This window comes from Passer montanus, unplaced genomic scaffold (assembly GCF_014805655.1).
Source record: "Passer montanus isolate IOZ18808 unplaced genomic scaffold, ASM1480565v1 scaffold35, whole genome shotgun sequence".
In the NCBI taxonomy this organism is placed as follows: Eukaryota; Metazoa; Chordata; class Aves; order Passeriformes; family Passeridae; genus Passer; species Passer montanus.
In genome coordinates this window covers 5,598,398-5,614,604 of record NW_024368263.1, presented here as the reverse complement: position 1 = coordinate 5,614,604, position 16,207 = coordinate 5,598,398, and the positions used below count along the sequence as shown (strand labels likewise).

At 48.1% G+C, this 16,207-nt stretch overlaps 1 protein-coding gene across 3 annotated transcripts in view; it reads right to left on the bottom strand.

Annotated features, from left to right (window-relative positions):
• Positions 1-13,519, bottom strand: part of RHBDL3 (rhomboid like 3) — a 57,286-nt gene extending 43,767 nt beyond the window's left edge. For 2 of the 3 annotated variants that reach the window (XM_039716152.1, XM_039716155.1), the window contains exons 1-2: positions 13,208-13,519; positions 9,732-9,755 (exon numbers count right to left, since the gene is read on the bottom strand). In XM_039716152.1, coding sequence (XP_039572086.1) covers positions 9,732-9,755; positions 13,208-13,327 — 144 coding nt within the window. In that variant the 5' untranslated portion in view covers positions 13,328-13,519. The remainder of the gene's footprint in view (positions 1-9,731; positions 9,756-13,207) is intronic. The other variant, XM_039716154.1, reaches the window with a different exon arrangement.
• Positions 13,520-16,207: the final 2,688 nt, after the last annotated feature.

The window sequence follows — 16,207 nt, the reverse complement described above, 5'->3', positions numbered from 1 at the left end:
GTTACCTCAGTAATTTGATTAAGGGAGAAGAACAGTCAGTCATTCCCTCCTCCGCGTCGGTGTCGGGTGACAGAGGCTGGATCACCTATACAGAGTCGGTCAGTGCCTTGCCTCTGGCGAGCAACACAACACCAGGGCACTCGGAACATCTCTGCTCTGATGGCAACATCACAGCTGGCACACACAGAGCATCCCCACCGCAGGAGACAGGTCCTGAGCAGGGCTGACCCTTCGTCTGCTAACATCAGAAAAACACCCTGGTGCTCCCGCTGAGAAAGAGCTCATTCACCTACATCTGACGGGCAGAGAATGACCTCAGAAAGACTACAGTGCTCACACTGCAGAGAGCATCTCTCCTTGAATGAACTGCAGCAGCTCAGCGTCATTCAGGCTGGTTTAGACTACAAGAAACCATCCAATGCAGCTTTGTGTCAAACCTCCACCCGCACATCAGCTACATAATTAATAAGGATGAAAGAGAACTTTATCCCAAGCTGGTGTTCAGAGCCTCGGTAATCGGTAAAGCTTGTTATGCTCTGTTCAGCTCTGGAAGTCAGCAAAAGGAACATAGTTTACACTGCACTACATGCTTGGTCATTAAACACAGGCTTATAAACCCATAAAGTCACTGTTGCTTGCAAGTGTGGAGTATTTTTGCATGATCTTGTTCGTTTTGCAGTAGGCACAAAAGTTAATTAGTTTTTACGGTTTTATTACTCCACATGGTCAAATAACAGTCTGGAGCTTCCAGGCAGCTAGAACTGCATAAGGCCCAGAAAATTCTTACTGTGCATTTCAGGACTGTTCACTAGGGTCATAAATCAGCAGCTGGCACATGACTTTCTGGCTCTTCTTGGCCACCAGTACCAACACTAAAAGATCCGATAAATCAATGCAGCAATGGCAGCTCTCAGCTCATGGAGCACAGGGGGAATAAAGATAGAAAACACATTTTCAGATGCATTAAAACCATTATTTGGGAGGAATTTTGGCTATCTCTACCCTGGGACAAGCCATCCAGAGCACTGGTCTTGCTGAAGGGGACTTTGGTTCATTATGCCCCAGAAGAGACAACACCAGAATATTTAAGATGTCAAAGGCACATCCTGCACACAGCACATATGCACAAGACCTGCCCAAACAGTTGCCACAGCTGGCAAGTCCAAGCATAATAAAGCAAATACAGCTTAATAAAAATTCTTCAGACACTTTATTCAGGTTGGAAGGAAGTTTCTCCTCCACCTGTAATCTCCAAGCACAACTCAGAGACCAAGGACAGCAACAGCAGGACTATCTCCCATGCTCTCCACAGCAGTCTCCCCAAAAAGGGCTGTCTAAATGCACAAATCCATACAAAAATAAACATTTCCCCAAGACCTAAATACTATTGTCAGAGGACATATGAAGGAAAAATGTTTATGCCTTCCCTGTTGACAGTGAGGAGAACAACCCAGAGACAGAAATCCAGTGCAAAAGCAACTCCTCTATCAGCAGCCATGAAGGAGTAGCTGAGGCGAGAGGCAGCAGCTCAGATGGAAGAAGAAACCGCAATAAACACTTTGATCTTCCTCCCCAGGGCAAAAGACAAGGCTAAAACCCAACATCATTCCATGGAGGCCACTGCCTGCAGTGAGAAAAAATGCTCAAGTCCTAATTCCCATTCTTTCTCAGCGTGAGGGCAAACGTGAGAGGAGTGGCAGGAAGACAAGCACCTGGCTCTGTCTTAGAGCGAAGGGGCAGAATTAAAAACCCACTTTGGTCTCTAAATTCCTTAGGGCACACCCCATTCTCATACCCACCCCAGCAAAACAGTTTATGTCAGACACATGAACAATCCAGGACACTTGTCACAATTGTTTTCAAGTGCTTTGCTAAACCAAGTCAGAGCACTCAGGATCAGGTCCTTCAATAGTTTTTGTGACAGTTCCAGTTTTTCACCTTCTATAATATTGATCCTTTCTTTGCCAAGAGACAAACAAGGCTACATGTTACTGGCTGCAGGCTGCCATCAACAAACCCTTCCACTACCACTGTACATCCCAAACAAGTGTGCTGCACAAACCAGGGACTCCTGTTCATCACTGGTACCTATTTGTGAAGGCTCACTGAGGCAGAGATGTTTCCTCAGGGAATACTGCCCTGAAGAAATGCATCAGACCAGAGGTTTGATGACAGTCACAAACTGTGCTCTGCCTCCAGCTGTCTCATTCATCTTTCCTTCATGGAACTCAGAAGACTGCAGAGTATTTGCTACTTACAAAGTATGTCAAGTACCAAAGAACATGAAGGACAGTTCCTAGGGGTAAGATTGATCTTGCTTGTTTAACATCAGTTTCATACATTGTTACTCTTCTCACCAACAACACAGGTCACTGCAGATAGCTGTTCCTAAGCAACAGGAATGGACACTAAGAACTCATAAATTCTCTGGGCCTTGCTAGTGGGGGGTTTTACTTTTAAAGTTGAAAGAATTCAAGGTCCAAGTGAGACTCAGAGGGAACACAACATTCAGTACTTTCACTACTCTTTTCACCAAGAAATATTGTCTCTAATGAACAGAATATTCCCTGTATCACCCTGAGCAGCCAGATCAGGGCTGATGACACCACTCAAGAGACTGGGAGAGAGAAAGAAGTGTTCAAGCTACAGCTTGAACAGGCAAACAACCACATTTGAATCACACAAAAATCCAGGGCATTCAGAGACCAGCTTTCCTCAGGTATGTGCAATGGTGTAGGAAAACAGGAACAGCCCATCAGCTGAATCCCATCAACTTTGTCTCATGGTCTGTTGGTACTCAACTGATTTCAGACCAACATATAGTACAAGACCTAGTGAGGAGGCAGAAAGAGATCACAGCTTTCTTGGCTGCTGTCAAACTCAAACACTCCCACTGCTGCATTTAATTTGCAAATGTGCCCCAGTATTTTTGCACTGACTGCAAATACCAGAAAGCAATGGAAACCTCATACTTCCTACTGTAGAGGAGAAACATTTGTTTTGTCTGGTGGACAGTAACTTTAAAAGTCCTGTAAATGTTACAGGTGTTAAATGATGATGGTGTAGAAAAGCACCTCCAAACTGTTTCCACTCGCTAAGCAGCTGGCCTGCTTCTCTGGAGATGAGATGATCTCTTCCCCTTCTCTGTCATGACAGCACACAGCCACAGAGCACAATACACCAGCTGATTTGCAAAACAGCATCAATCCACTCTGTGTTTATGGCTTTTTCTCCCCTTTCTTTCTAAACACGCAGGCTTAAACGTTTTTATTGCTTCAGTGATTTTCTATGTGCAAGACAGGATTTGAGAACAATGCATTAGCAAGGATCTATGTGCCTAAATCCCATCCCACACATCCAGCTGAAACAGCAGAGCGGAGATCCCAAAGCCCCCTGCTGCAGCTGGGATCAGGAAGCAGCAGAGACACACGGCTCTGGACACAGCTCAGCATCCCTCTCGGACACTGCACTCCAACGTGCAGGTTTCTAGGCTCAGACGTGGAAGGTACACAAATGTGTAATGAGTAGGAAGCCTCCTGAGGCTCTTTACAAATCTGGAGACATCAAGCTGCCAGTAACTCATGAGCTGTGTAAGACTGACTCAGCCTCCATGTGTTTTTTGGTGTGTTTGTTATGACTCCTTGAAACATTTCAGGAGATGCCCGCTTTTACTGGCACAAGCTTAAGAGTGGTGTGTTTGTTGTGCTGCCAATATCTGGTTCATACCAATAGCTTCTACTCCCAACTTTTTGCACTAGTCAAAGTCAACAGTCAGTGTACAGGCTGGTGGGATTGGAGAGAGGAGTGTCCAAATAGCCAAGGAAAGGAGAAATGGAGTAGCTGGTCACAAACCTTTTATGCTGTAGGGAAGGATTGAATACAATCTGAGAGATCCACATTCAGCATGAGGGCTGGCTGATGCTCCATGTACAGAGGTATTAGAAGATTAGAGAGGAACCTGGGACATTTTTGCTGTTCATCTTGCAAGGGGTGGGAAGATTAATGATCTCCATGTGGCTTTTTCATGCTGAGCCATCACTCCAGGGTATGTGGCTAAAAGTCAAATCTGGGTATAAGCCTGAAGTGCCAGGAGATTACCATCCACTGTAACAACACTGGGGATGGCAGAGGCTGTCCAGGCATGGTAAAAGACATTATCCTGCAGAGGGAATAGTCACTTGGACATATATTTGCTGCTCAATGCCCAAGTTTCCCTTCTCGACTCAGAGAAGGAAAATTTCCCCTCCCCTTTCCCAGGCTGTATTCAAAAAAGCCTCTAGCTGAAGAGAGTGAGGAACTGACAATCTAGAGAGCAACAGCAAACCAATCTCCTTCAGCCGAAACACAGCTCCTACCAGTCCCTTTTTCCCTTCAAGGCTATCCACAGGGCAATGAATTTGAAGGGATTCTTTTCTTCTCCCCCAGCCCCACAACCCAAAGTGGAGGAGTCAAAGGGTTAATGCTGTATGACAAAGGTCAGCCCAGTTTGGGGAGAGAGCAGAAAGGGAAGCATTGTGGCCACAGACAGCTCGCTGCAACCACAACGCCACTTGAGAAATGTAAAGTGATGGTGCTGCTCATAGAAAAGGCCTGAGAGCCCAGCCTAAATCCCAGGGCTTTATCACTCACAAAAGCCCAGCCCCCTGAGTCATTAATCGTGTGCTCCATGGCTGGGTGCCTCAAAGAGCAGCAGATGACACATGCCCAGCTGCTACTGCCACCCCTCCTCAAGGTAGCGGGGCAGGGGCAGGTGCACTCCCGGTGCCCTCTGCTCCAGACTAATCTATTCTCCCTCCTTGTCCTCTGCCTTTCATCTCCTCCAGCAGCCCACGCTGACAACTGTAAATGAGATTAGACTTCAAGGCGTGGGGCAGATGCAGAACCCCCTCTGTGCATTGTAAAGAGACCCTTGTAGATTTGAAAATGTCTCTCCCCTTTACAATACACAGCTTGGCAGAGGGGGAGAAGGGGACACATTTCCTGTCACATTCTCAGAAGCACTGAGATGAAGCACTCTGATATGGCAGACGAGGCAAACGCTGGTTTGGGGCCTGGATGCTAATCTCTTATCACCATGGACAGTCTTCCCACCAGCACCTCTGACTCCCCAGTCACCTTAGCAGATGAAGTAACAAGTGGATGACTATTTCCTAATTGTAGTTTCCATAGCCTCCTATCTGCAGCACCACTCCTTTTAAATGTGGACGGATGTCCCAATGAATACTAAAAAGGCAGCAACAGTCCAAAATTCAGGCAAGGACTTGAAGGCTACACACACCCCCGGGCTCAACCCCCCTGGCTACACTGCTGCTGTCACTGCCATCATTTCCTACTCTTTATATTACAGTTTGTGTGCCACCTGTTCCCAGTGATCCAACAAACCAACAGTGAGACACAAGATGTTTGCTGGAAAAAAGAGGTGAAATCTCAAGGCACAAACCACTGCCTACAGCTCAGTGAGACCTGCCTGGAGAGGTCTTGCAGCCACAGCTGGCAGGGGTTTGCCAGCAACAATAGGCAGGGAAATATTTTGAAGTGAAGGGTCATGTTTAGCTCAACAGTGCCCCAATAAATAAACTGGAATTTCTTTTACAGCATGGGAAATAGCTCTGCCTGCCTGCACTAAAGGCTACCCAGAGAAAAGGGACAGTTAACATAAAAGATCATTAAGTTGAAAATAATTCCCTTCCCCAGTTACCACCAACTATGATAATAGCTGCCCCAATTTTATGGATTGCTCTGCAATTTCAATTGTGCAGGAACCAGCCCTGGATTTAAGGCAGCTGCAAAGTCAGCATCTTTTAAAGCGTATTTTAATGTTTTATGAGACCATGGCGGAGCAGGTTCAGCTGCACCCACTGCTGGTAGTGTCAGCAACTGAACTCTTCCTGGCAAGTGCATGTCTATCTCTACAGCCTTGTTTCTGAGCTCAAGTTTTCCATTAGCTGCCTACACAGGCTGGGTAACTTGGCATCTCTCTGCATTCCCCATAAACTCTGTTCATCTGTTGCCATCACACCCACGTACAAGTCTCAGGGAGGAATCTAGGATTTCTAAAGCAGCTGCAACAAAAACACAGCCTGGATTGACAAGCAATAGGATCAAGGTGTTGAGGCAGTAAGGAGGGTCTTTTTGGAGAGTTTTTTGTGTGTCTATTTAAAACAAGTTTGTTGTCATGACTACAAACCAGGCTATGGGTGAGAAGTGAGAACTCCAAGATGAGGGCTGATAATGCTAATTCACCCTCAAAATCTCAACAGCAATGGGGATGGGGAAACAGAGAAGATGATAAAATCTCTCAGCATCTAACAAGGTTAAAAGCCACGTTCAGAAGGCAGATCAGTCCCAAGAACAAACACTGTTGTCCTAGACAGCCCCTTTCCCCCAGCCCAGCCAAGGGCTGGATAACACCCACCAGCTGCAGTCATTGCCAAAGCAGGGACACTGGGGACATGGTGGCAAAGAACTGCACCCGACGCCCTAGAGAGGAACAGCCCCTCAGGACACTCATCTGCCGACTCACTCTCCAACCATCAGGCAACCTGGCTTCAGCAAGGACTGGGAGATGTTCTCATGTCTGAGTGCAAGGCAATTAACGAACCTTATTAACACAGAGAAGCGCCAAACTGTCAGCAGCTGCTCCTGGGATTGTCGCATTTTCAACTTTACCAGAAGATGAACAAAAAAGTAGGGCTTTGGCCCCTGAAGAACAAATGAAGAAAACCCCAAGTGATTGCAGAGGGATGGAGAGAGCTTGCTCTGCTCAGAGCTCAGTTTCTTCACAGAGACAGCGCAGAGCAGGCAGCGATGGTGCAGGCTCTGCAGAAGGCAGCAGATGCAGAGCTAATGTGTGTGTGGGGGTGGAGGGTGTTTATGAGCACAATAAATAAATGTATGAATCCCTATAAAAGTTCCCATATAAAAGTGAGTTAGAGCTGCCCAAGGGCCATGGCCTTGTAATAAAAACCACATCTTGCAAGCACAGTATGAGGCAGCAGCTGAACTGTAACTGTCTGGCTGCAGCACTGAAGAGCTGTGTGTCTGCCTGTTCCCAAACTCTTGGGTGAAGTGCTGACCCCACTAAATCCAGGAGGACTTTTGGTACTTGCTTCAGTGTAGTCAGGATTTTGTCCTGGGAGGGGCTTCTTTGAACCTCAAAGCATAGGAAGCAGTTCTGGGTCTGAGTTTTTGTTGAATTTAAGTTCCTTTACTTCTTAAATAAATGAATCTGCAAGTTGCTGAAGATCTTGGCTTGACTCACTGACAGTTCCTGGTGTGACAGATTAGAGCTGGATCAAAACAAATAATAAATTCCTACAGAAAACATGGTCAGTCACTCCTGTCTCCTAAAATAACTAAGCAAAAAGCACTGCTTTATGGCTGAGCAGTAATTTTTCCATCAAGAAGTTTTGAATTTTTAACTTAAGCTGGGGAGGGGGAGGTCATAAAAAACCCAAATCCCTTAAATTTTGTATGTCTAAACAGAAAAGTTGCCACTTTTTTTTGTCAGTAAACTTAAATGAAAGCTTTAAAAAATACTTCCTCAGGGAGAAAGAACCCAAACAACCAAGCATTAATAATAATTTCATTCCCCTCTCAAAGGCTCTGTGTGTGTGCGCTGACCTCTTCACAGTTTTCTGGGATGATGGAGTATAACAGTAACAAGCCACTTGCAGACTACCAGCCTGTAAACTCCCAGCTACTCTTAACACTTTCTCCAGAGCCTTCTCTTGCTCTCCTGGGACCTGGTGAGTGCAGAGGTCTGAGAGGGTGGCTCTCAAACCTCAGTCCCAGCCCATGAGTCACAAATGCCACCCATGTCCACTCCAAGTACACACCCAGCCAGCCCCTGACTCCCAGGGTGAGCTGCAACTGTTCCAGTGTCAACACACAGGCTTTCTCTAGTTATTAAGACTGTCCTCATGTTTCACATGTATGCCAATCAGAGCTAAACAAAGTGCTCCCCTCTCCTCCTAGCACGTTGCTGCTGGCAATAGCAACCTTGTTCCATGACAAACAGCATCCTGCAATTCACTGCAGGACTAATTGCATTGCTTTGCTGATATCATGCTCCAGGAAGACGTCAGCTTTGCCCACAGGCAACAAGGACATTATTGATTTATTCAGGACTTATGAGTAGTTGTCACAGGTTGCATTCTCTTTCATAATAAAGTCTTACAGACCAGGTTTAAAATTCAGCTGCAGCCTTAATTGAAACACAGCTAATTATTGAAGGTCTGTCTTTACAGCCTGTTCCATTGTTACTGGGCTAGTGTTCTGTACATCCAACAGACAAACTCCCTCCCCTTAAAAAGAAAAAAAGAAAAGAATCAAAAAATCCCATCTACTATTCAAATAAGTCCAATGGGAAATTACAGATTCCTCTCTTTGAGCCTGAGGTAGCTACCAGCCAACAGCCCCATCCCACAAGGACTCAATGACATCAAAGGATGCTTATAGAATAAGACTCCAAATTAGGGCCAGTGTTGGAGACAGGAGAATTCAAAGCAGCTGGAACAAACATTCAGCCCAGACCACAAGCAATTTATTGTGCATCCACCTTTTCAGTGGCAGCATCCCCTATAAGCCAGCAGATTCAAACACACCACACAATTTAGGTGTGATCAACAATCCTAATACCCCTCCCAACTGCCTGCTGACTGTACCACAGCCAACTTGCTGCAGTCCAGACACGTGGATTAGCAGTTGGTCACGGCTAACTGTGTATAAATGAGCACTCATCAGAACAGGCAGCCCCAGTTAATAGCTGAATGATAACAGGGCCCCCAGGGTACCAAGGACATCCTTTTGCAGGCTGCACCACAGCTTTTGGCTTTGTAGTGCAGCCAGACACAGAAGCAAGATTATCGCTTCATAAAGCAGGGATGAAATCCCATCCGAACTTTATTGCCAGGATGCTGCCAGCGTCAGAGGAAGCTCCCTCACAGAAGGTGACATTTACATGCACGCACAACAGCACAAAAGTTTACGACATCAAGAGAGTGCTGCAGTTTAGAAGCAAATCAACCCTAAAAAAATCCCTCTGTTTATAGCTGCTACACATTTCAACCCGGCAGATGGAAGGGATACCACAAAGGAAACATGTCAGGTAAAGCAGCTAAAAACATAATTTACAAACTAGAACCCACAACCCAAAATCTCAGCAGCTACAGTTCGGAGCTGTTCAAAGCTGGGCTGACTTCAGCCAGCTACAGATCTGACCCAAGGCATTTACCTGCCACAGCCACAGTCTTTGGGACAGATGCAGACTCTGCTAATCCCGTGCAAGTTTAAAGCAGCAGGTCCTGCCTGGATGATGTAACCCTGCAGAAGTCAGTTTAGCAGCTGGGGAGCCTTTTCAAAGAACACTGTGCTGGTTTTACAGGTCTTAAGTCTGCCTGCCTGAAAGAGTAGAAGATCCTTTAATCCACAAGCAAGGACAGCACAAGTGGCAGGAAACAGAGCACCTGCTGCAGCACCCTGGCTCAGTCCCTGAGCCACCAGGGATGGGCTCAGTCCTGTCCCTGGCTGCTCTGAAGAGGCACTGAGAGAAAGGCCCAAAGCAGCCATGATAATTATGACTTGCACACCAGCATCCTGGGAGCTGGGAGCATGCAGCACATCACTCCTAGGCTGTATTTTAAATGCAGGGAAGACAGTACAGAGGTAATTAACCAGAGGTTAGGCTCTTTGCTCACAAGACAGAGAGAATATATCAGTTGTTCACATACCTGATCAAATAGGACTTTCCAGTGCTGAGAGGCAGCATAAGGGAGGAAAAAGAATAAAAAGAAGGTATAAGAGCAAAGACATTAACATGCAGTAAACTGTAGAAGTATATTCTAACAGAGAAATAACCAAATGATTTAATGCCATTTCCAACATCCTTCTTCATCCCAGAATCACCTATCCTTCCGGAGGAGGAGGAAGGGGAATCTACCAAACACAGGGAGAACAGTTTTCATTTACAAATCCAAATTAGGATGAACTCAAAATATTCATGTGATAATTCTGTTTTCTCCCACTTTGTCTATTTGCAGGCAAGCAATGAAAAAAAGGGATTTTACTCACAGAGATCAAGAAAGCTCTGTGTATATTAAGGGAAAGAACAAATTAGCAATGTTTTTCCAGATCACTTTCTGAGATCCTGTGGCCCAACACTGACCCATCAATTACTTTGCTGGGTTATCAGAGCCCTGTCTACTGCCTGCTCCTGACTGGCTTTCTGCAGACTTTTCATAACCTATCAGTTCTCTGAGCCTCACATGTCCCCATCTGAAAAATAGGTAATTCCTCTTGTGCTAGGTGGGAGGGTGGAAGGCTGGGGAGAGCCCACTGCAAGGATTTACCCCACATCTTTTGTTCTATCACATCTGCCTTAAAAATGCTCTATAGGAGGAAGCTCCACTTCAATGTTCACAACCATGTGAACACTCCACAAGTCCTTGTCACTTGAAAACAGAAAAAATAAGATGGAAACTAGCTCTGATTTATGTTTTGTACAGAGGCTGATATCAACTCAGCTCCCTGACCCAGACTTGCTGCCTCACTGTCCCATGAAACAGAGGAAATTCCTACTGAATTGTTTAAGGCTCCCATCTCTCCTGGATTTAGGGGACAGTTGAGAAGACAGCAACTTCTACAGGGCAGCACTGGGGTAACTACTGGCTTAGGATCCCCAGAAACATTTGCACATTTCCAGGTCTGTTGTTTTCTCTGCCTCATTCACCTTCCCAGAAAAGAAACAAATTGAATAAAACAACAAATATCAGACTCTTATAAGCAAATCTCCTCACAGTGCTGTTAGCAAAGCAGAAATGTGATAAGAGTCTTATCTAGTTGTAGAAGAACATTTTCTCTCACATGGTAGGCAAATCTAAAGCAGAATTGACTGGAGAGATGGGGTATCAGGCCACTGAATTCCTTTTCATTAGTTAAGTTGTTGGCTCCCCTCCTCCCCATGTCTCTCTCCATTTATAAGCTCTCATTTATCATCATAAATCAGTCCAGCACTTTAAACAGAACATTTTGGGACTGTCTGAACCCTGGCTTTATGGAATGCTGCTCTGAGAGCTACAATGACATCACAGCTGAGCTGTTACACACTGTCAAGGCTGTGACAGCCAAACCTCCACTGTGTTATATTTTTGTGGTTAATAACACATAAAGAACTGACCTTGTGTCAGTTCTTGCCAGCCAAGCCAGAGAGCTTCCATCAGCCTTTCAGATGTAATAGCAACAACACAAAATCAACCCCCAGTTAGGTCTCAGGGGGCACAGAGTAGCACAGAGCAGTTGAAATTTTCAGAGCTGATGCTCTGTAGCCTGCTTGTTTCAGCAGGGAATCTTGGCGGAGTAGAAGGAGGGCATTTACACCACTTCCTGCTTTTCTAACTTGCAGATGATACATGATACCTCAGGCTTCTGTCACATCATCTATTGCCAGATCTCAGCAGCTTCCCATAACCAGTGCAGCTGCAGGCTCTAGTTTTGTTGATTACAGAAAACAGGTACCAGAGTCAAATAACAATGCAAGTAATGGCAAGACACTGCAAGCTGGATCTGACCCAAGCTGTCCTACCTCAAGGTCAAGCAGGAAGGCAGCAGCAGAACTGGGATGAGAATCTAGGCTTCATCAGGGACAGCTCCTGTCCCAGGAGCCCAATCCTGCCAGGCACTCAGCATTTCAGCATCTCCTGGGCCCCCTGGCAGGATTGAATTGCTAATGGCTGTGTTTGTGTAGAGGCTGGAGCAACTCCAAGGGGCTCACGTGTATCACAACAGGAAATCTTTCTTGTAGGACCATCCAGACAAGCACAAAATTTGTCAGAGAAGAAAAGGTCACAGTCTGACATAAGCAAGCAATGGGATTTGGAAACCTGGACTGTGAAAGCTCCTGGAAAGCCACCCTTTCCAAGTCAAAGCTACACACACCCCTGAGTCAGGCATCGCCTCTTAGGACTGTCTGGCAGTGTTGTAGCAGAGGTCAACCTGCATCACACGCTCCCTCCTGACTGCGCTGTGCTCAGACACACAGGCTGGGGAATGCAGCTCTAGCCAGCAACTGCACTTCCTCCACTGCCCTCTGGGAGGAAAGTCCAACAGCAACCGAATTCTAAGGATTCAGAAGGAAGGGCTGGAGGGTGAAGAACAGCCTCTGTCCTAAGCATGGCTGCGCGGCTTCCTCCAGCAGCATCCAAAAGGCAGAGAGAGGGCCGAGGGGATGTGCCATTGCTGAACGCTCAGCTCCCAAGTGTCCCTTTTGTAGTGGTGCAAGACCCGAGCCAGAGCCCGCTTCAGAATGACATTTAGTATCTCTGCTTTATGTCTGACAGGCTGGAACAGACCCTGCATTTACCGCTGCAGACTGAGTAGACGCTTTTCAGTCCTCATCCCAGCCGAGTTTGCTGGCAATGAGAGCTGTGAGCAGTCCTGGGATGCACCAGGAATGCAGGATCTCTGACGCTCACTCCCTCCCAGACAGGTGCACGGCGAGCTCCTGCCTCCGGCTCCGGCAGATGCAGCACAACTGCCTCAGCCCTGCGGGCACTGCCGCCCAGCACGGCAGGAGCACACCGGGACCCCTTCGCGTCCTTCTGGGCTGGGGGAGCAGAGAGCCCGTGCTAAGTTATCCCACCCTCACGTGCCATCAGAGCTCGGAAGGTGGAGAGAAGCCATCAGCCCTGTCGAGCCGAGGAGAAAACTTACTCGACTGTTTGTTGCTCGGGGGCTGGAAGAGGGAGCCGCTCCCGAGAGCGGGAGCGTTTCACATCTGTCACCCTCAGGGTGGCTGTGACTCTGGAGGAGCTCTCTGTCCCCCGGCAGCCCCTCGAGACAAGGCGTCAGCTCCTCTCCAGGCTCCAGAGTCGCGTCCGTGCGCCAGTCCGATGCCCTGCCCGATCAGCCGCCACCCGCGGGCATCTCCCCCCCGGCCGCGGGCACCAGCGAGCCGGGAGCCTGTCCGGGCCGCCGGGGCTCGGAAGGACGGGAGCTGCGGCCCCGGGCACGGAGGCAGCCCGGCGGCTGCTGGAGCCCGCAGACAGCCAGCGTTGGGAGGCGCGGAGGGCGGCGGGGACGGCGGCTTTCCCTGGTCCCGCAGGTCACCGGCCCCGCTCTGCGCGCATCCCGGGCTTCGGCTATGAATAACTTGAGCCGATTATCCCGGCCCGGGGGAAAGGGGGGAAGATACCGAGCAAAGGAAACTTACATCCTCTGCGGCCATAGGTAGGACATCTTCGGAGTCCAGCACCTCGATTTCTTCCGCCTCCGAGCTGGCAGCCACAGCAGGGGAAGAGCTGGCGTGAGGCTCCGGCAGCCTGTCTCCCATGCTTGGAAACGGTCCCCCTCCAGCCCCCGCCCCCCTTCTCCCCAGATCCTTAAAGAAATTAAACCTAGCTGCTGGTTGGCAAACTTTCAAGCGCAGCCGAGCATGCCTTCATGACTCCCGCAGCCGGGAGGGGAGGAAATCCTCCATGCACGGAACACCCAATTGGCGCGGGCAGCGCCGGCGGGCGGCATCCCGGCGGCCGGGCTCCGGCCGGGGCACTGACCCCTCCCCGCCTCCCGCCCCTGCGGCCGGGCGGTGCCCCCGGCCCGGGCACCACCGGCGCCTCCCCCGAGCCATCGCCCGGGGACGGGGGTCCGCCCTTCCCGGCGCGGGGGGAGTCCCGGGGGCTCTCGCAGGCAGAGCCCGGAGCTGCGGCACGTCCGAGGATGCGGCGGCGGGGGGAGCAGCACCGCTGGCCCCTGGCCGCGGGCGACCCGCGGAGGCTCGGCCGCGGCCGGCACCGGGCAGCCCCTGCGGCTGGGCCCGGCCGGCTCCAGCCATGCCCTGCTGCCCGCGGACAGGTGACCAGACGTGCCGGCTCTTCGGGGCTCCCTGCAGGCGGATTCTCTGTCTCACCGTGACAGGCTGGTGTGGGGTTTCACCGCTTTTACCATAATTATTTGTTCCTATATGTCAGGATGGGCAACTTAACCATCTGGAGCCTGGATTAGGAACTTGAGGAATGCCTTGACTGCCGGCAAAAATCCAGCAGTTTTAGCTTCTTCCAATCAAGTACAGAAATAGCCGGTTGGCAAGGGGGAAGGGCGAGCAGAGCCAGGCTGATGCACACGGTGCCAGTGCCTCTGCTTTCTGCTAAAAGCCAGTCAGAGCACAGTCAGAGCAGAGTCCAGCACCACAGGCCATGTTTTCTTGATGAAAAGGTACAGTATCAGATCAGACACACCCCAGCCGTGAGTACAGAACCAAGCTGGAAGTCCCTCTTGTCTCTACAACCCGTTTAAAAATCAACCAACCACAAAAACTAAAACTAAAACAAATCAGCTAGAATACCTCAGGAAAAGGAGCAGGATCTTCCATCCTGCAGTAGCAGAGCGTAGAGCAGAGAAGTAAAACTAAAGCCCTTGGACCTGAAGAGAACTTTTCAAGCTCAGGATTCAGGTAGGAAAATGACAACAAAATAAAAGCTCTTCTGAGGTCTTCAGTGCAGCTGATGAACAGGAGGGCTTCTGTCCCCTTAATGACATCAGTGAAACAGAGCAGACCTTCTGCATATTTAAAGGCAATTCCTTGAGCCATTTCTGCCTGGTCTAGAGCCTGTCCAGCCTACTCTCCTGAAGCATAAGAACAGGATACCAAATCCAGCACTTCTGAGAACCACTAACCCACTTCACTCATACAACACCACTCCTGCCAAAATATTCCAGGCACTAAACAGTGATTATACAAACAATCTCTTTTTGATTGAAAAACTAAACCTCATCAAAACTTCAAAACAGATGGATAAGCAAAAATATGCTATGCCAACAGAAAGAAACAGCAGTCATTTAAAGATGTCTGTAGGGAGGAGGGAAGCGAGTTTTTAGAGTAAAGAGAGAACACATGAGCTGAATTTCAGGGGTAACAGGTTCCACTCAGTTGGGGACTGTATCATCTCTGATTCCAGATGCTAGTGGGAAAATGCCAACTCTGAAGTCTAACATGAAGGCAATCAACAACAGGGAGAACCCCCAGAACTCCTTACCTTAACACCAAACTCCTACTAAACTGAGATTTCTGCAAAATTACAAGTTCATTTTTCTCCTCCAAGGACTGTTTTCCACTAGTGGTAATGATAGATTTTGGGTTGTTTTTTTATTCAGGGAAATATCTCTGTACATTGCACATATGAGCTAATGCTGCGCTATAATTGTCACAGAAAGGAAATTAACAGTATTCTAATGAGGAGTGTTGTTACAGACAAATTATCATTTTGCAAGTGTGTGAGAGACTCTTAATTTAGAATGCCATTTCTCCCCACTGCATACACTGGTGACTCTACCTTGGGAAGCCAGTAATTGCTAGATAAACTGAAGGGGTTGTGGGCCAACCCAGAGCAGATGCAGGCAGAAAGAAGGGCTTCAGAAGAAATGCAGACAGAAAGGACTTGAGATAATAAACCCCAATCCATTTTCACACTCAGTCATATAGGCAACTTTTCCATTCCAAATACTGCAAACAAAATGTAGATGTACGTCCTCCCCGCATTGGAAGTGGCTCAAAAGGTCAGCTCATGAATATGCAATAACCCCCCTCAAAGCAGGGACCCAGCCAACATCTGTTAGCTAAGCCCTCTGGGTCGAATCTGAACACTTTGTTCACCAGTCCTTCCTCCACCCCAAGTAGCCCCAAAGGGCTTTTACAAAACTTCCCAATTCTGACAATTGGAACTATGTGGAGAAACCTACTCAGCTTGATTTCCATACCAGAGCTCAGCCACCTGGCCAGACTTGGGAGGCAACTTCTGAAGGAAAATGCAACATTCAGATCAAAACCCCAAAGTGCTGCACACAAACACAACCTTGGGAGGATCATATATAGCACATACACAGCTGGGATTGGATCAGACCTGTCAGATTAACCCCTTCAGAGTCATGAAAACAGCTAAAAACCTCTAAGGACAGATGGTTTGAGACAGGGGCTTAAACTCAAGTCTGAAAGGTAACAGTGGTAAAGGACTCTGAGCATCACACTCCTCGTGCTGGGACAAGACAAGTTTACCTTTCAGAACCAATATGAATTGGACTATATGTGCTACCATCTGGCTTCCCCTGACTCATGGCTACTCTCCCTCCTGAATGAATAGTGGGAAAAAATAAAGTCTAACCTCTTCTGATTTGAAAGACCATCCTCATGACCCTCCCTATTCCATGTTGTACTTAG